The sequence below is a fragment of the Glandiceps talaboti genome, chromosome 6 (assembly GCF_964340395.1).
Source record: "Glandiceps talaboti chromosome 6, keGlaTala1.1, whole genome shotgun sequence".
In the NCBI taxonomy this organism is placed as follows: domain Eukaryota; kingdom Metazoa; phylum Hemichordata; class Enteropneusta; family Spengelidae; genus Glandiceps; species Glandiceps talaboti.
Window position 1 is genome coordinate 22,533,246 of NC_135554.1, and position 25,168 is coordinate 22,558,413.

General features: G+C 34.4%; 2 protein-coding genes across 3 annotated transcripts; one reads left to right on the top strand and one right to left on the bottom strand.

The window, feature by feature from the left end:
- Positions 1-1,389: 1,389 nt before the first annotated feature.
- On the bottom strand, positions 1,390-19,886 carry LOC144436350 (glucosidase 2 subunit beta-like). 2 transcript variants are annotated; one of them, XM_078125125.1, is made up of 13 exons: positions 19,739-19,886; positions 16,292-16,408; positions 14,697-14,792; positions 12,141-12,316; positions 11,391-11,454; positions 10,988-11,138; positions 10,076-10,154; positions 8,748-8,837; positions 6,981-7,200; positions 6,248-6,407; positions 5,869-5,940; positions 5,124-5,223; positions 1,390-3,184 (listed from the first exon to the last, which is right to left on the bottom strand). In XM_078125125.1, exons 1-13 carry the CDS (start codon positions 19,872-19,874, stop codon positions 3,041-3,043), a joined length of 1,605 nt encoding a protein of 534 aa, XP_077981251.1. In that variant the 5' UTR covers positions 19,875-19,886; the 3' UTR covers positions 1,390-3,040. The 2 variants fall into 2 exon arrangements, with proteins under 2 accessions (XP_077981251.1, XP_077981250.1); XM_078125124.1 differs by lacking the exon at positions 8,748-8,837 and adding an exon at positions 8,893-8,985.
- A 268-nt stretch (positions 19,887-20,154) lies between these two features.
- Positions 20,155-24,909, top strand: LOC144436718 (uncharacterized). Its single transcript, XM_078125572.1, has 5 exons — positions 20,155-20,244; positions 20,891-21,047; positions 21,642-21,836; positions 22,544-22,628; positions 23,900-24,909. The coding sequence occupies exons 2-5, from the start codon at positions 20,934-20,936 to the stop codon at positions 24,697-24,699; spliced, it is 1,194 nt and encodes a 397-aa protein (XP_077981698.1). The 5' UTR covers positions 20,155-20,244; positions 20,891-20,933; the 3' UTR covers positions 24,700-24,909.
- The last annotated feature ends 259 nt before the right edge of the window (positions 24,910-25,168 follow it).

Here is a 25,168-nt window from a genome sequence, read left to right on the forward strand (position 1 = left end):
TAACATTGGAACGGTGTAACTTTCGATGTGCTTCACCTACAGCGGTAAATCGGTGTACAATATTACTGTTACGTTAGCGTAACTCAACCCTGGTGATACATCGGAGTATGTACACTCGCGTAACACTGACAAGTCTGCATATGCTGTACCTGCAGAAGAGACATGCAGCTGAACGTCAGTGGAGATCTACACCGCAGTACCGCTAGATGAGAAATCAGTGTTACGTTAGCATAACTCTCCCTCAGCGTTACATCAGAGTATGTACACTAGTGTTACATCATCGCGGTCAAGCAAAGTACCTGCAGAAGAGGCATACAGCAGACCACCAGTGTAGTTCTTCACCGTTGTACCACCAGCAGAGAAGCCGTTGTTACACTAGCATAACTCACCTCCAGCAGTACGTCGAGGGGGGAATTTGCGATTTGCGTGTGTAATTCAAATCACAAATAACTTTCTGTACGTTCAACAAACTTAAAAAAATAAATGTTGAGTTACAAACACGGACTTGGGTTGTGTGGTTTAACTTTCTTGCAACTAAATTAAAAATCCAAAATAAATACCCATTGTAACTCAAATGTTGTCTCCTTATCAGCTATTAATTATTATAAACATATATGCACACACACACACACACACACACACACACACACATAGCCTACAAAGTATGCTAAATGGTTGACTGACATGTTAGTCTTCCCAAACAACCTGTGAACTCAAGTTTAGTACTTTTTATGGATATCAAGTGTAGAAGCTGATTGGTTGAATAAGTCACATGATGCTCAAGTTGAAAAGTTACATACCTTAATTGTGTAAAATTACCCAGATCTGACCAAGTTAGCCACACATAAATAACTTCAAATATCAAGAGGTGATATGTTAATTTTATGCAGATTTTTCCTAACGATTGCAGATAGTAAGGTGTGGCGCGGCAAACTTAATTCACAGGCTGTATGAAACAAATATTTACTAGGTTGACCACAGGGGACAAATAAATAAATAAATACTGAAAAACATCAACATAGGAGTAATCACAAGTCAGCATCAACAATAATGAATGATTTGCAGTATCAAGAATTGGTATTTATTTTCCAATATGCAAAAGTCACAATTGCAAACACCCCACAATTGTGCATATAGTGAAAATACATACTAATTCTTGATACAGTGAAACATTATTATTGGTACTGATTTGTGATTACTCTATTGTTGAGGTTTGTCAGTATTTATTTGTTTGTTTTTGTAAATAAAACTAACTGAGCCTGCGTTCCCTGTGGGTGGGTTGACTGACCACCAAACCATCTCCAGAGTCTAACATGTACATGACATGAGACAAGAAATAACTAGAAGCCAAGTTTAAATGTTGTTAACACAATATGTTAACTAGTTTTAATGAAAAAAGTGTGATTTGGAGAAGCAAACCATCTAGATTGACAAGATGTCACATGTGTGAGTATCTGAGAAAAATAACTGATTCTATGACTAAACAGAATGATGAACACAGGATTGGAAAGTACTCAGGAGACTGCAAAATAACATCGTTGTTTCAGTTTGTGCGTTTTGACTAGAATGGGACAAGGACAAAAAGTAGCATTCACAATTGTCTTGTTTTGAGTGTTCTCGGGAACCAGAACTTGTTTCCCAGCTGATGAAATAAAAATAATCGTGGCGTGTGATGTACAGCTGCCGCAAAGAGGTCTAAAAGTTTTACAATGATGGTTTTGAGTGCTTTTATGGTTTCCTTTCGACATGGGAAGATTCTTTGTGTGATGCCTTGATACGTTCTGTTTCAAAGTGATGAGACAATTGGAATGTTTTGTGAAATATAGAAAAATTCATTTCTCTATCACGATAAAACAGATCAAGCTTGGCCATTGACAGTTTGTAAAAGTATCAGGTATCATTTGATCCAACAACATACATTTCATTTCATACAGTACTGTTATGTGGTAGCATACTTTTTTTACCGACAATTTCTTCATTTGTGGGTACTTTCACAATGATTCCATATCTTTTGAAATCATTTGAAATCAAGTAATGGATGACAACTGCAGAATTCAATTTACAACACAATTATCCCAATGTTGTGGCGGCCATCTTGGATTTCCATTTTGCTACAAATTGGGTTAATTGTAGCAAATTTTGAAATTCAATATGGCCACCACATTGTGTGTTCATGTTTTGTAAAAATAAAGGGATTGTCAATTTTCTTCCGCAATGTCAGCCACTCTTCTATCTTGTCATTCATGAAGAAACTGGCAAAGGCATTCATATGTGAGCCTTATAACATATCTGGATATTGTTTTTTTTTGTTGGATGAAATTCTGTGCAAAAGGGCGAGATTGTAAAATACAGTTATTGGTGGAACTCTGTTAGTCTTTGCTACCCATGTAAAGTGATGGGTTGTAGAGAGTATCAGAGTTCCATTCACATCAGTGTGTAGGTGATAGAATATAAATATATGTAGATTTGTACTGTCAGTAGCACCCTCATCAAATTGCTGAATAGACTTTGACGAGAAATAGCAAAGAACTATGGAGGCCACTGAAGCTAAATAACTTGTTTGCATCTTACACTGTATGTTACAGTCCACAAAAGGACCAAAATACTGCAGAACAACTACATGCTGTTAATGTTAAACACTGCATCATAGAACAAATACACTAAACATCTTTCTATCGATGGTAAATAAACTGAGTAAGGGAAGAAACAGGAAAGGAAATTTGGGGTCTAGGACACTTCAGAAAAACATAAATGTGTCCTGATGTTCAGACTTTTAAGACATGAATTGTTTACAAATTAAGTAAGGAAATACAAAATCATACTTGGCAAACTGGTATTGTTTTCAATTGAACATTCACATCCCACTGCATAATGTATTGCTAACACTCTTTTTTTCTCCGAAAACATTACATCTAACAAGTCCTACAAACTGGTTGGCTTCTCTGGATAACCTGGCTGTCTAGCTGCTGAATAAATTATGCAAATGTTCCAACCAATCAATAGGCTTTGTTGGATGGGAGAAGTCCATATATGGTTGGGGTTATAGTTCATCATGTTTATCTGTGACATTGGGGTCAATGACTTTATTACATAATGCAGGTGTAGTAAATTCTAATTCGTATTCACATCGGCTCGGTTCTGATGCTTTGGTAATCGTATTTTCAAGACCACAAGAAAGTTTTACCTAAAACAGAAAAAAAGAAACAGATAATAATCAGTGAACTGAAAATGAAACTTGTTTCTTGTATACCCAAAGTCTTAAGTTATATTAACAATTTTATCAGGGCTTCCTACTTGAAAAATCAATGTGAAATAACATAGACCAAGTCTTTATTTGTAACTCAATATTAAACTTGCAAAAGATTAATAAATGTGTATTGTACATATACAATAACAAACTGTTTACACATTATTTAGCTTTTAGCAATTTTAATATTGAGTTACAAACAGGGACTTTGCATATGTTGTTTCACTTTGATTTTTCAAGTAGGAAACCATGATAAAATTGTTTTTACAAATTAAAAATCCAAAATAAATATCAAACTTCATTCCTATGGCCACTTTAATTTAATTATCTATATGTGGTGGTTAGTATCTCAGCAAGTTTGAAACTGTGTCTTTTCAATAAACATCGATCGTTCTCTGACAAGATACTTATCTAGAGTCGGTTACATTATGCAAAGTAAATTTCAAGGTAACATTGTTTACAGTTGTGTCTTTAAGGCATACATAAATTTGCACACAAGAGTTGTTTATCTTGATGCACATGTAATTGAAATTCACGAGCAACCTTTCACTCGTTTTCACGCAAACTTTAGTTGTTTATTAATTAACATGATAAAAATTCATAGGCAATCACTTGAAATTCAGTTCTACACAAACATTGACACAGGAGATGTTTTTTTAACTGACATAACTGGAATTCACAGGTAATTATTCAGAATTAGTTCTAAACAAAGGCAGGCAAAGTTCTAATTGATGTAATTGGAAATCACAGGCAATCTCTTGGTTTAAATGCTACACTCTCTCACCAGTCCCCGGGAACATCGCTATTAGCTGTTTTGTATGTACCAATATCTACCGAATAATTGTACTAGAATATCCTTGTACTGTGGGCCCTCATCGACTACATAGGGCTAATCATTTGTTGACATGTTACTGTGACTCCCTGTTATTGCGATGCCCCAAGGCATGTCAACAATTGATTAGCCTTCCTATGTAGTCGATGAGGGCCCATAGTACAATTATGCAGTGGATATCGGTACATACAAAACAGCCCGTTAAGTGATGTGATGCTCCTAGGACTGTGAGAGAGTCTATTCAAATGCCTGCAGATAAAATGACAAATACATGGATGTTGTACTACACAAATGGTGAAACATGTGTCAGACTTAATTGATTGATATTTAGTCATGGCTGATTACTTTGCTTTCACTGTCAACTATGCTTACATACTTTCTTTGTATTCATTACACATACCACAACAACAACTTTTCTCCTGACGTGGATCCTAGCACTGTTTATTTTCTTATGAGACTGGCTACACAGAACCCATTTTACAGGCTTTCAGTTTCACTGTCAACTACTTTTACATACTTTTCTTTGTTTTTTTAGTACAGTAACACTACATTAATATATCATAGGTTAAGTATGACCAATTCTTGGTACCTGCAATAGCATTTTACCTCATGCTAGAGAGTCAAAATAGAACAAGAAGGTTGACTTTAATATTCTCAGTACCTGTAATAGCATTTTACCTCATGCTAGAGGGTCAAATAGAACAAAACGGTCAACTTATTCTCACGCATGCCTATAGTAACACATGTGTAGCACGTAGAGCGGAAGTTATAGTGTCGACCAATAAATTGAATAGTCGTTATTTTTATGACAAACCTAGGTGGTAGAATTCTATTGCAGGTACTGAGAATTATGACAAACCTAGTTAGTAGAATTCTATTGCAGGTACTGAGAATTAAGGATCACCCTTTGAAATGAGAAATTCAAATATGAATCATTTAAAATGAAATTTGAAAGAAATCAAAATGTCAATACCTTTGTTACAATATGAAACTAATTCCTATATTTGTTTCATTAAAAAGTGCATAAATTTGAAATGTACATACCATTGTGGATCTGTCTGGACCATTCCAGCATTTCTCTCCACCCCCATATTTCATCCTGGAATATTTACTGCCATCTGGACCATCCCAGTGTTTATAGTTACTGTATAGGAAAACAAAAAACATCATCTCTGATTATTTGTTTGTAAACATGGTGAACAAATATCCATATTTTTTTAAAGTAATTTTACAATCAATATTGTCTTTATGATGTCAATCAAATCTATTATAAAATGTAAAACTTGTCATGGTGTTCTGGTTTACCTCTTTGTGTAAAACGTCCCGTTATGAATTGTTGGGAAATGAATTCAAATAATTCAAATGATAGGAGGGTGGGTATATATATACAACAAGGAAGTGGCAATATCACTTTGGTGCAAGAACCCAGGAAACGAGGGCTGAAATCTGGTAAAACCTGTGTTGGTATTATTACTCAAGGTTAAAGTCCCCCCCTCCCACACCCCCGCCCCCCCAAGCACCAGCAACCCCCACCACCAGTACCACCACCACCACCACCACCACCACCAACAACAACAACAACAACAACACCACCACCATTACCACCACCACCAGAGGAAGAAAATCTGGTAAATCTGTGTAGATTTTCATACCATGTAAAATAACTTTTGGTGGGGAACCCAGGAAAGTTACTGGAAACCTGGCAAACTTACTTGGTGCCCTTGACAAAAACACCAACTGATGCTTCCAATATATAAAGACAGTATTATGAATTCCACAATAAACTTACCCTAGTGTTGTTTCTCTTCCAACTTTGGGTTTCTGAGTAACTTTTCCAAAAGGACAAAATTTGTATGTGTACCTAAAAACAGAGAAATGATTTAAAATAAAACTTTAGATATCCGACTAAAAACTGAAATAAATGAAATAAACTTTGAGAAGAGAAAATATTTAGTTGTACTGCTGTGTTCTTATATAATTAAATAGGCATTGAAGTATTTGGTTCCAAGAAAGCTTCTTGTAATTTTTTCCTACATATCAAATGTTTGAAATCATTTTGGATATACACTCAGCTGCAGAACTTTGATAGTAATGCTATTTGATGAAATATTAGATAAAAACAAAGGAAACAGTTCACAAAGCAAATGAGGGCACTATTTACTACTTACTCTTTGTCTTGAAGCTCGAAGCATTGTGAATGTATACTGTAGAACTCATTCTCCTCACCAAGATCATACCCTAGTACTTTATCAATATCACCAATATCATTGTTGAGTTTTCTGTACTGATCATCAATTTCACTATATTCTTGTCTGGCCTTATCAGCAGCTGAAAATTCAATGATGGGATTGTCTTGAAGTTCTTTTATGGCATTACATTGGTGTAGTAATAGAAGGTAGCAGACTACGGTTATCAGGGGGATATTTCGAAATTTGTCATTTTTGAGGATTCAGGCCATTAAGTTGGTGTACTTTCAAAGAAAGTTATTTCACATTGTTTTTTCAAGTAGAAAAACATAGTAAAGTTGTTTTAGCAATTAAATATCCAAAATAAATACCCAATTCTCATTCATATGGCCACTTTAATAACAGCAGGAGTGGGGAGTAGATATCGGTGTGAAATTTCAGACTCCTTACTTTGGAATTATGTATGGCCTGGCTTATATGAAAGTGTATGAGTTTGCTAGTTAGGTCATTAGGATCACTTCAACTTCTACATCAAATTGATGTACAGTGATGATCAATGTACAATTTACTTTCAATGCTTTAAATGAGAGTAGGAGCTCTGAGAAGATTTCAGTGTGAAACTTCAGAAATCTTATTTTGGAAATTATATATATGACTTTTAATCAAAGCATATGAGTTTGCTAACTAGCAAACAAACTGACAATTCACAATTTACCTTCAATAAGAGTTTTTGTTTCTTCATTATATTCAGGCATCTCATCTTTATCTTTATCTGATTTAGGTTTGACACCATCGTAAGACTCTTCATCATCATCATCTTCATCTTCGTCATCGTATGCATCTTCATCCCCGTAGTCTTCGTAATCGTCTGTATTAATTTCTCCAGCATCTATGTCTTCTACATCCATATCTGATGGCGCTGCTGGTTCTTCCAACTACACGGATCAATCATATACACTCATGTCAGTCAACCGAGTTTAAGGAAAATACTTGTGACCTAAAGGTTTTGTCATTACTCTGATTACACATATATTCCTTGGAATTATTCCCCAAAATTTTTCTTCATTCAGCCAAGAAAAATATGAGTGACCCAAGTGGCCTTAGGTCAACCCTTAGGTCACACAGTATTTTACAACTGAACGAAGAAAAATATTAGATAACAAAATTATACCAGTGCCAGTAATACAAAAGAAAAACATGGCAAAGTAATGGCAATTTTGAATATTTTGACTCATATTTCAAACACAGCAGAACCAGTGATGTAGATATGCATTGTCATGACATAGAATGACCAGAGTATATATTCCATATTTTAAAAAAGTTCAACTTGGTTCAAGCATGGTATAATGGGCACAATATCTAATTGTAGTATGATCTGTTCTGAAATATATTATAGCTATGTGTCGTAGATAGTTATTGTGACATCATCACATGGCAATATCTACCCATTCCACAACAATAGCAATGTACATCAAATAAAACAGCTGCAAGCATTTACATGAGAACTGACTGTATGATGTTGGCATGATACTGTATGCTAACACACAACTAATGCATGGTAGCATCATTCAATGACACTTGCACAATAATATGTTTGAGAATTCTTCAAAGGTGAAAAGTCGGTAAAATCTACCCAAAATCAACATTTGCTTTTAACAAGGGTTATCTATAACTATTAAATGTTAGGGTTGAATGGATACTATTTACTAAACTGCAAAATTGATCACTTTCAAAACTGTTTCCATGAATTTTGAAGTTTACAAGGAGTTTTCACTTTTAACATGTTACAAAGAGTATTTGCAGTACATCTCACAACCTGGATGGCAATTAACAATGAAAATTCATCTATCAGGCAATGGAAACCTCCAATAATTTATGACTGAGTGTTTGTAAACTTCACTATTTAGGAGTTTCAATGGATAGATTTACGTTTTTCTTTACGTTTAAGATTCCAGGACTTTCTGGGTGGATATGAACTCCATACATGCAAGTTTAAAAATTGACAGAAATTCCCCCTGCCCTTTCTATCTATGTAAATGGGGTCCCACACCTGTTAAAGAGGAACACAGGTGATGCTGATTTCAATTTAATAGTTGCATTTCTTTATGCTTAGACGACCCAGAAATGTCGCTCTCACCAATTTCACATCATATAACCTCTCCAAAAGAACATTTATAAAAAGGGACAAATCTGATTTACAAGACGTCTGTTGTACACAAGTGCAAAGCATTATGGGAATTAAGCATACTTAGGAACTTCACACCTCTTTAAACAATAATGATGGCAAAAAATGCTGAGAACCAAAAAAGCTGCTATGGTAATATTGTTTATTTCTCATAAACCTGAAAGGCAACCTGGTGCACAAGAAAGCAGTGAAGCAGTGAAACGAACCACTGTTCAAACATTATGAATGATCACTCAGCTGATGCACAAGAAAGCAAATAAAGCAGTGAAATAAGCAACTCTGTATAGACTGTCTCACCTGTTGCAACGGCTTGTACTTATCTTTCATCAGTGGCCAAGCTTCCTTAGCAAACAAATCAAGACTAACGTCATCATCTATGAGAACATCCTGTACATGAAAAGAATTCAAATCAATGTCTATATTTTACACACTACTCTCTCACCTTCTTTGGTGCTTTAAGACGGCCCTTCATCAACTGCCATACCCTGTCCAGAAATACCGTTAGGCTGACTTCTGAATTGCCAACCAATGCAGCCTGTAATGATGCCAGAATAATAAACTTTTTTTCCTTAGTATTATTTTATTTCTGGATAGCAAATTTTTGATGTTTTCTTTTATTACATGTTTTTAATCATACCTTAATCCAGAAAATATCAAATAAACCACCTCAATAATCATGCGCAATTTTTTTGAATAACTAAAGTCTTTATACTATCAGTATCCTTCTACATTAGTGTGTTGGGATGCATCATGGACAATCATGCCATACAGATAACATAAACGTTCCTTCAAGTACATTCATACTTGCTGAAAAGGATGATTCGTGGCATGGAAAATTGATGCTGAGAAGGGTACACTATAGAATGTGTGCATTGATTGAGAAGAATGAATTCAAAGTTATTTCAACACTTGGGACAAGATGTACACAAGTTATTGTTTTCACAGTCAAATTTGAGAAATGATGGCACCAAAAGAGTGTAATAAGTCTTTAGAAGGAAGTATGAGAAGTGTTTTTAACAGAAGAGACAATAAATGAGATAGGGGTTTATACTCTAATAAAAACAGCTATTGCAAAATGATTATAATAAACAGTGTTACAAAAAGTGTGGGATAGATTTTAAGTAGAATTATAGTTAGACTGTAAGATACATCATATCACTCCATCCTCACCGGCTCTATCCATAGTGCAAGGAGTTGACTGATGTATGAGGGCGCCCTGTCACAGCGTACATCACAGACTAAATTATGTCAAGTTATTTAATGTAGTATGTGCCTCGGATATACATATCTTGTAGTTCATGAAAACTAAAACCCATTCTCAGTTAAAATCAAAACAAATTAGGAGTTACCATGCAATTTGTTTAAAATAGCGATCAAAATTATACTAAAATCAAACCATTTCAAAATCCAATATGGCAGCCAAATATAGTATTCACTATATGAGAACATAAAAGATTGTTGGTTCTCTTGAAAACAAGATGGTGAACCCCAAATTTCTTTTATTATTTCAAAAGGACCAGGAATAAGTTTTCATATTGCAAAGTTTGGGGCGGTTTTGATGACTTTGATTTTCAAGAAAATTTTTCTCCGAGGCACATTCTACCTTCATTGAAATGTTTACTAACCAGTGCTTCTTCATGGCTGACTTTACCATCCTTATCGATATCAAATTCCAAATGTTTCTGGACTTCTTCAGCAGAAACACTGAAAATTTTGAAAATTTAAGCAATGCAAAAATATTGATTATATGTTTGATTAATCAAGCAATATACTATACGTGGTCTTATATGAATCAATTTAGTATTACATTAGCAACATCAGTTTTGATAAGATAAGACAAAATAAACAAATATCTATATGTGTACTTTGTAAACACTTTAATCTAGGCCAAATAAAATAAATAGTGTGTTTCCAATAACCCTTCTGACCTTAGTTTAAGCCCCCAACCCTAAAATTTTTTTCCCATGCAAAAAGGTAAAATAGGTAACAATTTACTACTATTTGCATGTACACCTTCATGCCTTTGCCTCATCTGTGGTCATTTTTTAAACAAATTGTATCCCAGAGAGAAACCAGGTCTTTTTTAGACTATAACAGTTCAGTCTGCATACCATGTTTGTCTATATATCTTATAACTGTCTTCATTTACTTATTTTACACCTCATCAAACTCAGACAAAAGTATTGTGACCGATGAGTACCTTATCTTGGGGTTGAAGTAATATTTAAAAATTAAAGTAAAATAAAATAAATTTCTGAAATGTTGCCCTATCAATGTTGTTTTGAAACATCAATATCAATATACAGGTTGTTTGTCTTTGACAAAAAAAAATGAAAATATCAAAAATTTACTACACAAAATTGCTGTTGGGTGAAATTAAAATCACTATGACTCACAAGTAACAAAAGTTGTTTACTTACAAGAATCAATATCATTCAAAATAAGAAGTGCTGTTTATCATCAACAAACCAAAAAAAATTAAAGAAATTAAAAAAAAAAATTGTGACAAATTGCTATTTGGTGAAAGTTCTACTTACAGGCCATCTTGGTTTGTATCTAATTCCTGAAATACCACAGCTGCTTCCTCTCTTTGTTTAATTTCCTTCTGTTGATCTTTTAATTTATCCCAAGCATCTTGGTGTTGTTCTTTTGCTTCCTTTTCAGGCATTTCGGCAGTTTCCTTGGCAACTAAAACAGAAAATTTCACCTTGTCAATTTCAGGAGAAAAACACAGTTAGCATACTTTGATAATACAATGCATGCATGACACAACACACAGTGGACACTTGTTAGTTCAAAAATAAACCAACAAATTCCCTTAATTGTACATGTACAACTGGTTTACTGAACTGAATCAAATTCATCAATACCATTTTTGTCGTCGATGATTAATTATGATATCAAAAGTAACAACAAATATTTGGGAAAATATTCCTTTACCTTTTTTGTCTTCACGTATATTCTCAATAAGTCGTCTTTCTGCTTGGAGCTCAATAAGCTTTTTCTGGAATAACAAAAATCAGGGTAAACGGTGATGTTACTGAAGTCATTTTTACGTAGAATGATTTGTGAGTCACTTTTTCTGTCAGAACACAAAATCTGAACACATTGACATCATGTATGTGATATTGATAAGGAGACCTTAGTATGCAAATATGTGTTCATAGATAATTATATATTCATACAATTATTAATTATTATTATTATTATTATCACTGTTATAATTATTTTATTTTACTTATATATTTATTTATATGGGGGGGGTTGTCTAGACGTGGGAATATTAAGGCTAAAATACGACAGTGTCTAAAACACAGAAACAGCAGTTGTACAATACCGTTCCTGTCTGTACCACTTGAGGGCGCACTTTATCAGAAAGTTTTTGGTTATTAAATCAAAAATATCTTTTGTATATCATAGATTCAATATATTTCTACAGAGGAGCTTCTCTTGAGAAAATTTTACATGATACATAACTAACATGCTAGACTAAAGCTTACTGGTTGAATTGCATTTTGACATGCAATTTAAACCAATCAATAGTGACCTTGCATGGTGCAAGCAGTTGAACCTCTAGTGTGTATGTGTTGTCGTGGTGACTACACCCTATCAGCTGCTGTAAGTAAAATAGTACTGATACGACACAGCCATCATGAGGTGGTATGCCTTACAGTCTGTTCAACTCCTTACCCTATTTTCTTCCATTTTCTCCTTGCCTTCTTTGACATATTCTAGTCTTATTTTATAACCTTCATTAAAGCTTTCTATTTCCTGTTGTCGTCTTTCTCTTTCTTCTTTTCCTAATTCTTTGCAATTATTTACACAGTTTACTTTACCATCGTACTCATCACTCGTATCACAACAATCTGAAAAATAAAGAAAATTAATCAATCCAATGATCACTTCGGCATTTTAAAAGGGGATCATCACTGCAGGAAATAACAGCATTTCCATAAACTTTGGGTTCAGGAGAGTTCTGTCATGATTTTACAACTGTTGACATCATACCGTGGACGAACGCAACCTGTTACAAACAGGGAAAGTAAACAAATCAATTGGACACTTGTTTCAGCTTGTTGGAAGTATAGAGATTTGTATTACACACCATGGTTTGATAAGAACAGTTTTATGACCTCTTTATGTGTACATGAAATGCCAGGGGAACTGGCAATTTGTTTGTGAACATGAACTATTATGTGAAGTGGCCATAAAACTGTTCTTATCAAATGATGGAATATACTGCAAGTCTCTGTACTTCCAACATGCTGTTCAAAGTGTTATTAATCCAATTTAGTTGTTCACTTTCTCTGTTTGTAACAGGTTCCCTTCATCCACAGTCTAATGTCAGCAGTTATACATGACAAATATTATGATTGCTGAAAAACACGAGCTGAAACTCGTCCCTCATTCATTGTTCAGTGGAGGTCACATTGTCTCATGGGGGTAAACAGACAATGTATATGTACTAGCAGAACATCAATATTCATGACTCGCAAGGGCTTATTGAATCCAATTTATGCTAGGGGGTCTAGCCGAATTATGACTCATTTGGTGATGACATACATCATAACCTATCATAAAATGACCAACTTCAACTCAATGACGCAAATTTAATTTAAGCTAGGGGGTCTAACCCTCCAGCTTGATTACAATTGTATCAATATTTGTACAAAAAAAACATAATAAACTGGAATTTTGCAAATAAAAAAATTAAAATTACATTAATAGAAATTGTGACGGAATTAAAATCCTGCTCCTGTAGGCTGGACTCATTTGCAGTTTTTCTATTTAATGTAAATAATGTATTACATGGAGAGGAAACCATTAGTAGAAAATAACCATTCATATGGCCATTTTCCCAGCTGGAATCACTTCTCTCCCTTTACAAAATTCCAGGACACTACTACTAAAACATTTTAGGTAAAGTGTGAACATGTTATAATTATGTATATATATATATATATATATGTATATGTATATGTATATGTATATATATATGTATATATGTATATATATATATATATATATATATATATATATATATATATATATATATATACACACACACACACACACACACATACATACATATAAAATATATATATATATATACATAATATATACATACATACATACATACATACATACATACATACATACATACATACATACATGCATACACACATACACACACACATACATACATACACACACACACACACACACACACACACACACACACATCATATACTGTGTATCTATATATCATATAAATTCATATTATTATACAAGATGGCTCTCATAAATGACCATACTAAATATTTCAACAATATGAGTCAGATGTTGGTATCATCTCATACCATACAATATTTATTAGAACAATATGGTTGAGAAATAATCAATTCTCATATCTAGTTTCTAATTTCATTTGATCTTGGACTTTATTGCTAATCTTTTTAAGGATAATCTTATTATTTTTATTTTTATCTTTGAAAAAATGCAATGTTCACTTTTTGTGTGGGTACAAAAAAATTGAAAATAACATAGGAATGTAGTAAAGTGGATAGGTAGTATACAATAGATGTGCATTTGTATTCATAGGGGGCCAGGGTTAGAGATAGATATAGAATTAGACTCCCTAGCATAGACCAGATTTGTATTAATCTGTGACACTATGCTACATGTGTCCCCATAATTTGCTAATACAGTTACTATGTAGAAGCTATTCATGATACAAACATTTCTGAGTGATACAACATAAAAAATTTCAGCAACACAAATATTTGAGTTTGGAACAAAAATTTGTGAGTTACAAAAGTAACATTTTTTGTGACAAAACAAAATTAAAGGCTGACAACAATGAAAATTTATGCAACAAAAATTTGAGTGCCAACTGTAATAATTTCGGCAGCAAACATTTTTGTGAGCGATAAAAAAAAAGTGACAACAGTACGATTTTTGCAACAAAAATTTGTGAGAAACAAACATTCGTGACTAAAAGTAAAAATTTCTGTGACAAAAATGCATGAGTGGCAACTGTAAAAATTTCTGAAACAGAAATGTTTGTGAGCGATAAAAAATGTACACATTTCTGCAGAGTTGATTCCAATGCTAACATAGATCCCATGTGTATACTATAGGCAATGTTGATATACAGATAACGCCAATGGCTATACCATCAATATTAGAACTAACATATGGTTTGTGTCCCATGCATTACGGTACACTGACATTCTACATACTCACCACATATAGCATCATTTACTCTTGATGACGGTACATACATTGGTTTGTGACCTGCATTTACACAATGAAATTGTCCATTTGGACACGCTGATGTTCCTGTTGATATAAACAGTAAACACAAAATATGTTACAATAGATACTACTTGTGACTTTATACAAGTAAAATGATTACTTGTTCATGTTGAACTACATGCAATGTGTAGATCTTATCAAGTTTTATCAAATGAATATTTCGACTCACAGAGTCGGACAATTCTCAGAAGCGAATCTGAAATTTTTGCTGATGTCTTCTTTTTTTTAATTACCAACTAAATATAACTACAAACAATTTTTCCATGATACTACCATTTTTTCCCTGCAACCTCAGTTGAAATAGAAAGGCTAAAAACTATTTTGCTACACAGCAGCATATCCATTACATTTCAAATCATTCAACTCTAGTTCAATTTGTGACTTCCAAGTTTTTGAATCTCTACAGTAGTATCTGTAATGTCACCAACTAGTTTTGCACATATAAAACAAGAAAACATTATTACTTCAAAGTGAACAACACAGTAAGTACCACAAGAACAAAAGATGAATCCAAACCCTTTGAATGCAGACTCACAATATAATATGGCAACTAGTTTAGTAGTCTGTATGATATGACATGTCATGCTGCCGTATCAATCAGCATTAACCCCTGGTCCCTCAAAGGACTTGATTTCCAGTAATTCTATGTAATTACACCCAAAAAATAGGGTGTCAACCTTAAAAGGCAGACTGATCAGTATGAAAAAATAAAACACAGCTTATAGTCTACTAGTTTTGGAGAATATATCAATTTAATGTTGAGTCGTCTGAAAATGTATAACTTGTAAATGAATTTTTCATGGAAATGAACATAATACAACAGACAAATTAGATGAAATTTAAAAATCACATCAAAAGCATACCTACATATTCATGGCCCCAAAACGTCTATCATGTGTTTTTTTTAATACATGTAATATTGATACACACAGACTTGTGACAGAGCCAGAAAAGTACTGAGAATAACCCAGAGTTGCCTAGATGTGATACTGGACAAAGGGGGATCAAAATGTTCAGATGAAGGTTATAGGAAATATATAACTCAATTCATCAGCCCAATCAGTACAACCCCAATGATGCCAACAAGATGTCAGCGAAAATTTGGGAATATCCTTAAAAGATTTCTAGCACTAGGATGTCAGCAGCTACATTTTAGATTAACTAGCCTCTCTCACCAGTCCTTGGGGCCCTAATTGACTACATATGGCTAATCATTTGTTGTGATGCTCAGGGCATTGCAGTAACAAGTCAACAAATTATCAGACCTATGTAGTCAATGACAGTCCACAGTACAAGGATGTTTGAGTACAATTATGCAGTAGATATCAGTACATACAAAACAACCCTTTTAGCAATGTGATGCTCCAAGGACTGTGAGAGAGTCTATAGGTTGACATGATATATGGGAGTGAATGAGTTTTGGACTGTGAGATGACATCTCAGTGTCCAAAATCATTCACTCCTATATATTCATTTTTATTTTACCACCATGCAGACATCATGTGACTGAAAAAATTACCTACCTGGTTCATCTGTTCCATCTTTACAATCACAATAATCATCATTTACTAGTGAAAATGGAATCTTTAATGAACCATCCAGGCATGTGAATGTTTCTTTATTATCATAAAATGGTTTATCTGTAAAGTAGACACAAAATATACAAGTCATGTAAAAGTTGTCATTTTGTGATTTCAAACAAAAAGATCACTCTGAACATAAAGATATACAAAAAGTGTTAATAATCACAGTAGGCACCTGACATTACAATAATTTATTGCCTGGCAGACATAATTTTACTAACATTGTTGTTTTTTGTAATGTCAGTTTTGTTACAAATATGAATAATTTAGCACCAATCTGCTAAAATAATGGTAACTCAAACAACAAAAATATAGATATTTGAAAAAGTCAGATGATGAAATGTAGCCTGAATATACATACTCTGTAAGATAAGACATTTGATTGGCTGAAACCAAATCTGGTTGCAATGTGCAGGATACTTGTTAGTTTATTACAGTCATAGGTTTAGAAACATGGGCTGAACCAATACGGCATACCTTAGAGTCTACAATATACATGTAGTAAGATGTTTGTCAAGTTTAGATAAACTCCAGTTTTAGGTTTAATGGCTTCAGTTGTACATGGATTGGAGTATCTATTCTATAGAATTCCAGGCAGTAAAATGAATGATCAAATTCAACTTTTAGTTGGTACTGTACATACATATATTTGTTTTTTCTAAAAATGACATACTACCCAGGATTCTGCAGGTACACAGCTGCGCCTTGACATACCCAGTAAAATAAACCAAGAATTGAATATAGAATGAAACATTCTTACAAACAAACTGGTTCTGTAAATTTGGTCATTTGGTACATTTACATGTATCTACATCTCCAAATCCTTAAAAGCATTTAGTATTTGCATGTCTGTAAATATCTTGCATTTTTGATCTAGATATATTTACATATACACAGAAGATATTCAGTATTCAGTAAAATATCCAAGCCTCATAAATTTGGCATATTCTTTTCATTATAATTATGAATATGAGTAATTATTACATATGTACCAGTGAATATCTTGCACTGGTGCCACATACTAGTAGTATTTGCACTGCAGTGCAATACTGAAAACATTGTACACATCTGCATGCAAATGATATGCAAATGAAGTTGTGATCATTCTTGTACACGAAAGTGAGTGATTACACAGTATCATTTTTATGGAAATTTTCCGTTTCGGATAAACATATGTAATAATAACAGAAATCCATACCGTGTGTGTGTGTCAGTGTGGGTACTATGGTATTTGCATTTGTGCTTTCAATATTTTCTGTTGCACTTTCTCTCACTGCCTTCATGAAACTACGGCTGCAAATTACACTGCAAGCATTCATGCTAATGCCCCAAGTATGCCACACTTGTACTCGCACAGCATGGGGTCTGCCATATTACTTGCACATACCAATTTTCACTGCAGTTCAATACCAAATAATTGCATATCTGTATGTGCCAGCACTCCATTAGTCCATGTACACAAAATCACATTCGCCAACTACTACCATTTTTTTAGTATATAAAATCCTCTGTTCCAAATCACCATATGTTATGATATGAGAACCCCTTGACATGTGAATATCACTATTTAAGTACTACGGATATTTGCACATTTTTTTCTACAGCTGTAGAAAATGCCGCAAGCATTCTAATAATATTTGAAGTATGCCAAACAGACATTCATGTGTCACAGGGATCTGTTATATCATTGTAGGTGTATTTTGCTTAGCTGTTATATCTCACACTGTTGCAGCAATTAAAGTAAAGACATTTAGTCATTTTGGATTCAGAAAATATCTAAAAAATGACCAAAAATGGCATACATACAATACATACATACATACATACATACATACATACATACATACATACATACATACATACATACATATATACATACATACATGTACATGCGTATGTGCGTATGTGCATGTGTGCGTGCATGCGTACGTACATACATACATACATACATGCACACACACACAATTACAAGTAACCACTGGACTGGTACACATTAAGATTAATTGTTTACGGTGCTCCTGTTAGTACATTGTAATTCACTATTAACATCTGACATGGTAATACCACACTACTTTCCTACTTGCTATGCAAAAAACTAGACAATTTTGAAAACTTTCGCGGCTACGAGATCTCGGCAAATGTACCGCGTGATCAACGACCTTCGTTTTCAAAATTGTCTTGTTTCGCATTTTCGGCGGCCGTTTTTGACAGGGGAAAGGGAAGATCGGGGTGTCGGTTGTGCTGTGGGGGATTCCTAAGAAGTGTTGCGGTTAGGAAATGTCAGATTTTCTGTAGGTAGGTCGATATTTTGGCGAAAATAGGGGTTGATACGTGCAATACCGATCCGCATCGCATCAGTTGATTGGAATTCCTGCACTAGGAATTGTAGCGTTAGGTGCGGGTTAAACACTAAAACTTAAAAAGTCACCAAAACAGACGAAAAAACCCTCAAAACTGCAACAAGACGCTACAATCATTGCAGCTATCTCTCCCCTTACTGAATGAATGAATGAATGAACTGCACTTTCATGAGGTTGCAAGAGTCCTTATTTGTAAATAAAATATTTTTAATTATTTCAGTTTGTCCTGCATATCTCATCAAGTGGAATTACTGAACCATTTAATACTTAATTAATGTGTATATCAGCTCACTATGATTAAACTCTAAGGCACGACAATTTGATGTGGAGTCAGTGCATTAATTTTCTCCAAATGATAATTGCAAAGATTTAACAAAGCAAGATGTACAGTGTTTGGAAAACTGGAAATATTCATGGCGTTTTGACAGGAGAATTAAAATTTACTGGCAATGAAAAATGTATTTACACATTAGTATGGTAATATGGTATTGACTATTAATACTGTAACTTAGTGTTACTATTTATTATTACCAAATATATTACTATGATGTGGCCATTTCTGTGTCTAGACATGGCCGTGAGCAAGTTCATATTATTTGTGGTACACTGCAATTTAAGTCTCTGTGTGTATGGATTAACAGTTCCATACAGAACATAATACAATTTACCACCTACGTCAGGTAGTAATGAATTACGTGATTCTCTGATTGTAACACTCTGGACGTTCACTGCACTATTATATTATTTACCTCATTTGCATATAACTGTGGTACAAATCTATTATTCAATGTGCAGATGTTTTACGCTGCAAAAATGGCGCTAGTTATGATAGCGACCATTTATTATTAGAAACCGAGCAAGACACATGTTTTGAAAAAAGGACGGAGATATTTTTTTTGTAAAGATCTTAAAAATACGTCTCAGCTGATTGTATACATATACATCCACGTGTAACTCGTACGTTGCATGATGAGCGTCAAGGCCCGGTGCAGACAACACACGGTCAACTGAAAACACACATACTTACTTGTTAATGAAACGCCTCTTGGTCTCTGTACCATCTGTGGTAAGACGACGCCTATCAGGACACACCAAACGCCAAAGACGACATGAAGGTGAGTAAAACGACTAAATTGTACAAAAGAAATACCAAAAATCGCCATGTCGCTGCCTCTCGAAACTATCAGTTTGTTGGCAATTCTTTCCTCAAAACCTCCTTTCGGTTCCGTGTTCAACTTCAAGTGCAAAAATGTTAATATATTGGAAGAGGATAAAAAATATTTAGGCAAAAAATCCTGTATTAAAAGTATATTGTTCCTTCAACCTTTGAATGATATTCATTTTAATCGATAAAATTTATATCGAAGAATTGGATCGGTCAGAAATTCCCATTTGAAGGGCGCCCTCAAACTTCTTTATTTACTTTTTGCAGCTGAGCGTCGAAAATGTCCGTGTACATGGAAATGGTGGCAGACTCGTGATTAATAGGCAAATCTATGCAGAAGCTACATCTACAGATTGAAACAGCGAGTGGTAAGGTCGTTATCATAACTGAATTCAATCACTACATTATGTGCTTCGTTACAGGGACATATGTTTCTACTAATGTTGTATGATTGGAAATGTAAACATGTACACTGCTGCAGCCTTTATTCAAAATATTGTCTAATGCCATTGAATCAACGAATAGGTTACGTCGCGTCGGTGAATACACTGAACTGTACTGTAAGGTAGAGGTGGTGGTATGTGTGTGTGTGTGTGTGTGTGTGTGTGTGTGTGTGTGTGTGTGTGTGTGTGTTAGCATTTGTGTCAGTGTCTGTGTTACAGCATGTAGTGCAGTCGCTCTAAAGGTATCACATTAAAGGATTGTGTATTGGTGTAAATATGTTATATTAAACTCATCGTCTTAAACCACAGCCTCTTTTACGGCACTGTCCAAAGCACACTGCTGTTATTTTGCAGTGTCGCAGAAGAAAAACAGCTCTGGTTTGCGAGAATGAATAAGGATTACATAGGATTATTCTTTTGTTGTAGACAAACTTTTTCTACAACTCCGCCAAACCATACAAATGTTGCGCACATCTATAGATTTTAATCCTAATCCAAAAATGGGTGTTGAAGATGAGTTCGATGCTAAGATCTCTCTTAAAGTGACAATTGTTTTTAACTTTTGTTATAGGCCGGCAAGCATTTGGTATTAGAGTAAGCTACAAGTTTCCAAAATGATGCCAGACTCTACACAAGCTGAGAAAACTGAAAAGAAAGCAAAGAAGAGAAAGGGACAAAAAAAGACAATAAAAACTGAAAAAAAGAAAAAGAAAGTTGATGGAAAGAAGGCAAGTTTGAATATGTTAATCAGTTTGTCTTGTTTGTTTGTTTGTTTGTCTGTCTGTCTGTCTGTCCACCTGTCTGTCTGTCCACCTTTCTATCGATCTGTCTGTCCACATGTCTGTCTCATTTATTGTCTGTCTGCATACCTATCTGTCCCACCTGTGTTGTATCACAGACAAGTATAGACACAGACAAGTATAGTTAGTTGTCTGTGGTTGTATGTCCAACATGTCTGTCTGGTTGTCCCCCTACCTGTCCCACCTGGCTGTTTCATATGTCTCACCTGCCTGTCTGTCAGTCCCTGCCTACCTACATATTCCACATATCTTGCTTGTCATATCTGAATGTCTGTAAACCTTCAACTTGGGTCTTTATGTTTCTTAATACCAGGGTATTAGTATTTAATTAAATGACATCATGAATGATTTTGATATCATGAAAGTAAGGAAATATTAAGACTGATTGATTGATTGATTAGTAAGCTGATCATTTGATTGCTTGATTGATCAATCATTTGATTAATTGATTGATCATTTACTTGAATGGAATTAATTTTTAATTTAGGTCAATTTTTTCCATCATTTTTCTCGTCAATATAGAAAAAGAAGAGTACAAGTTTTAATGAAGCAGAAGCTAAAGTTAACAGTGATAATGAGTATGACTCTGACCTTGACCTGAATAAAGAAGTGAAACCTATTGGTGCATACATCAAGAAGAGAGATGAAATGTTACAACATATGTTTAAATCAATCAAGGGTGATAAACTGAAGAGTATGTTACCAGATATTATGAAGGTAAGGAGCTATTATGATTGAATGATTGGTTGGTTGATTGGTTGGTTGTTTGGTTGGATGGATGGTTGGTTGGTTGGTTGAATGGTTGGTTGATTGGTTGGTTGGTTCGAATGGTTGAATGGTTGGTTGGTTGATTGGTTGGTTGTTGATTTATTGATTGATTGATTGGTTGGTTGATGGCCTGATTGTTTGGTTGGTTGGATGGTTGGTTGGTTGGTCAATTGATCAATCAATAAATCATTCAATTGATCGATCAATCAATCGGTGGATTGTATGTATGAATAAAACCGAAATAGTTATAAGTGGGGGATATTCTTCAGAATACATTTGTTCTTCATGACCACCTTACTTTGATCAATACTCTTTCATTAATACAAGTAATCTAGAGACTCATCAATTTGTGTATTTTGTAACAATACAGCTAGGATTGAACTGTGTTGTGATATTTACTCTGAGTCTGAAATACTTTATTTCATTTGCATACTAGGTATGAATTGTAAAAATTTCCTAATGATTAGTATTTCATTGCTTAAAATCTAGTTATTTGTTTGTTTTACAAAATACATGTGAAATATATGACCCCCCCCCCAAAAAAAAAAAAAAAAAATGTTTTGACAAAGATATTTTTTCCCCACATACATTATAATGTATATGTAATTGTGAACATGTAAGTATATAACTTTGGACGTGTTTTTTTGTGCATACAGGAGTGTTCTTTGGAAGAAATTAAAACACTATGCTTGGATCAATTAGAAGTTATGTCAAAGAAACGGATTCGATGTATTCTAACAGGTAAGGTCAAAGGTCAATTTTAGTGACTGCTAAGGATAGCGTGAATCCTCTCAAAGGATTACCTACTCTGATTGGTTAGAAAACAAAAGTGGTAAACTGACAACATCTGCATAATAATCATAATCACAGAATAGTGATTCATGCCTTCCGATCAATGTATCCCTTTTGTGGACTTTACATCACTCATATTGCAAATACAGTTTGTTTTGCATCTGTATTCTCAATTCTCAATCTTATAAACAGTCTACCTCTCCTGTATTCATCAGAGGTCAAAGGTTGAAATTTTTGCAATGTGTTTACTCCTTTTCATCAATATACTACCAAACCAGAGTGATTTTAGAGTTTCACCAATATCCAGATTGACTATAGAGTTACTACCAAGCCAGATTGACTATAGAGTTTCACCGATATGCTACCAATCCAGAGTGACTTTAGAGTTTCAATTAGGCAGTACAGTGTCTTTTATGTCTCACGCAAGTTTTTTTTTTTTGCAATTGCATCAACAAAATACAGAATGACACTGCTAGCATGCAAACACAGATGATGGTATCTGACTGTGAACACAAATCAACATCACTATTGGATGAAACGCGGAAGATTCAAACACAAAACTGGTTATTTGTGTAGGAAAGCATTATATAAAAACTAATGTTATTAATATAGTAATATAGATATTATTCCACAATATTTGTCTTCATTCAGCCAAGGAAAATATGAGTGACTTAAGGGGCCTTGTCACTACGAGTTGTGAGACGAATTATGACAAAACTTATTGGTCACAAGTATTTTAAGGCTGAATCAAGTACAATATCGGAGGACAGGGCTTGAAATTGGCAGGAGTCAAGGGCATATAGACTACCAAACATTGTATCTTGACTATCAACTTTGTTATTTAGTAGTCTATGAGACCAATGGAAATCAATGGAGAATTGTAGCTGAAGCAGTTCACTTGGATAAATTTGGCTACCAAGCCCAAAAGTTAAATTCAAGCCCTGGAGGATAATATAATTATACCTCCTCAAGCATAGCTCATGAAATAATAGGGAAAATTAATGGCAATTTGGAATGTTTTGAATCATATTTCGAACACCACAGAACTTGTGATGTAGACATGGGTTTCGTGACATGGAACAACAGGGTATATAATCCATATTTTCTGTTCAAAGACAATAACTTGGCTTGTGTCTTTTATAGTGATCAAAGTGAACACATCGTTATCCAAAAGCTATGAAAAGTTTAACTAACTCGTTTCATAATTTTCTGATTTTTAGGACAAGAAATGTTATCATCATCTGGAACTGATGACTCGTCATCTGATGAAGAAGTGGAGGGTGTCAAGAAGAAAGAGGATAGTACTAAACATCCAGGTGTTGATGATGGTGATGATAAGAAATCAGAGAATATTGACAGAATAGACAGTGATGTTGTTGACTCAACGACAGATCACAGAGAAATCGTTGACGTAACTGAAGTAGCATTGAGCTTGTCTCCTCAACATGATGAAGATACGGATAGCCTGTTTAATGATGTGGATCCGGAAATGGCTGATGTTGTTAGCCCTAGTAACAGTGACCATGGTAATAGTAACCAAGGTAACAATGACAAAGAATGTAGCAACAAAAGTGATGAAGCCCAAAATCGTCAGGATGATGATGATGATGAACACTATGACAAAGATGGCGTCCATGACAACAGTAACCAGGGACATAGGAAGTATAAACAAAGTGACCAAAAATGCCCTGAGGTGGAAATAATTGACCTTACTGATAATGGTGATACTCAGCAGAGCATCCAGGATGGTAACCAAAGAGTTAGTAACTATAGTAACCAAAGTAACACAGAAGGAGCCAATTCAGATGACAATGATGTTGAACTTGTAACAGATGCAAGGGTTAAGGAAACTGAAACTCCTCATAGAGAGTTGGGCACAGCTAGTAAACCACAAGCACCTGTACAGAGTAGGTTAGAAATCCTTGAACTTGAAATGAGAGCCAGGGCAATACGATCATTAATGAAAGCAAATGAAGTGAGAGAAGCAACACTGAAGAAAAAGAAGGCAAAGTTAGAATAAGAGCAGGGTGAGTAAAGTCCAACAACTAATAGAGTAGTAGAGTACAGTAGAGTAGAGTAGAGTACAGTACAGTACAGTACAGTACAGTACAGTACAGTACAGTACATACTAGAGCGTAGAGTAGAATTGAGCAGAGTAGCACAGAGTAGAGCAGAGCAGAGTAGAATAGAGTAGAGTAGCATAGAGAAGAGTAGAGAAGCGTAGAGTAGCACAGAGTAGAGTAGCACAGAGCAAAGCAGAGCAGAGCAGAGTAGAGTAAAGTAGAGTAGAGTAGCATAGAGTATAATTATTATGATTCAAGGGAAACACTGCCACTGTCTTGTCAACTCAGCTGATTAGTTTATTAACTCAGCAAATTTTGTTGAACATCTGTTACCAGGTAGAATAGAAATTGATACTTGACTCCATTATTTACAGTAGTAGTAGAGTTACCTTATTGGAATCTAGGTTTGGAAGTGACTACGTAGCT

Excerpts from the sequence above, each read along its gene's own strand:
- LOC144436718 (XM_078125572.1), top strand. The coding sequence starts at position 20,934 with ATGATGCCAGACTCTACACAAGCTGAGAAAACTGAAAAGAAAGCAAAG. Across the intron at positions 21,048-21,641 it reads AGAAAGTTGATGGAAAGAAG|AAAAAGAAGAGTACAAGTTT; the intron begins GCAAGTTTGAAT and ends TCGTCAATATAG. Across the intron at positions 21,837-22,543 it reads TGTTACCAGATATTATGAAG|GAGTGTTCTTTGGAAGAAAT; the intron begins GTAAGGAGCTAT and ends TTGTGCATACAG.
- LOC144436350 (XM_078125124.1), bottom strand. The coding sequence starts at position 19,874 with ATGGCGATTTTTGGTATTTCTTTTGTACAATTTAGTCGTTTTACTCAC. Across the intron at positions 7,201-8,892 it reads GTCTTAAAGCACCAAAGAAG|TTGGAAGAACCAGCAGCGCC; the intron begins GTGAGAGAGTAG and ends TGATCCGTGTAG. Across the intron at positions 5,941-6,247 it reads TTCGAGCTTCAAGACAAAGA|GTACACATACAAATTTTGTC; the intron begins GTAAGTAGTAAA and ends CTCTGTTTTTAG.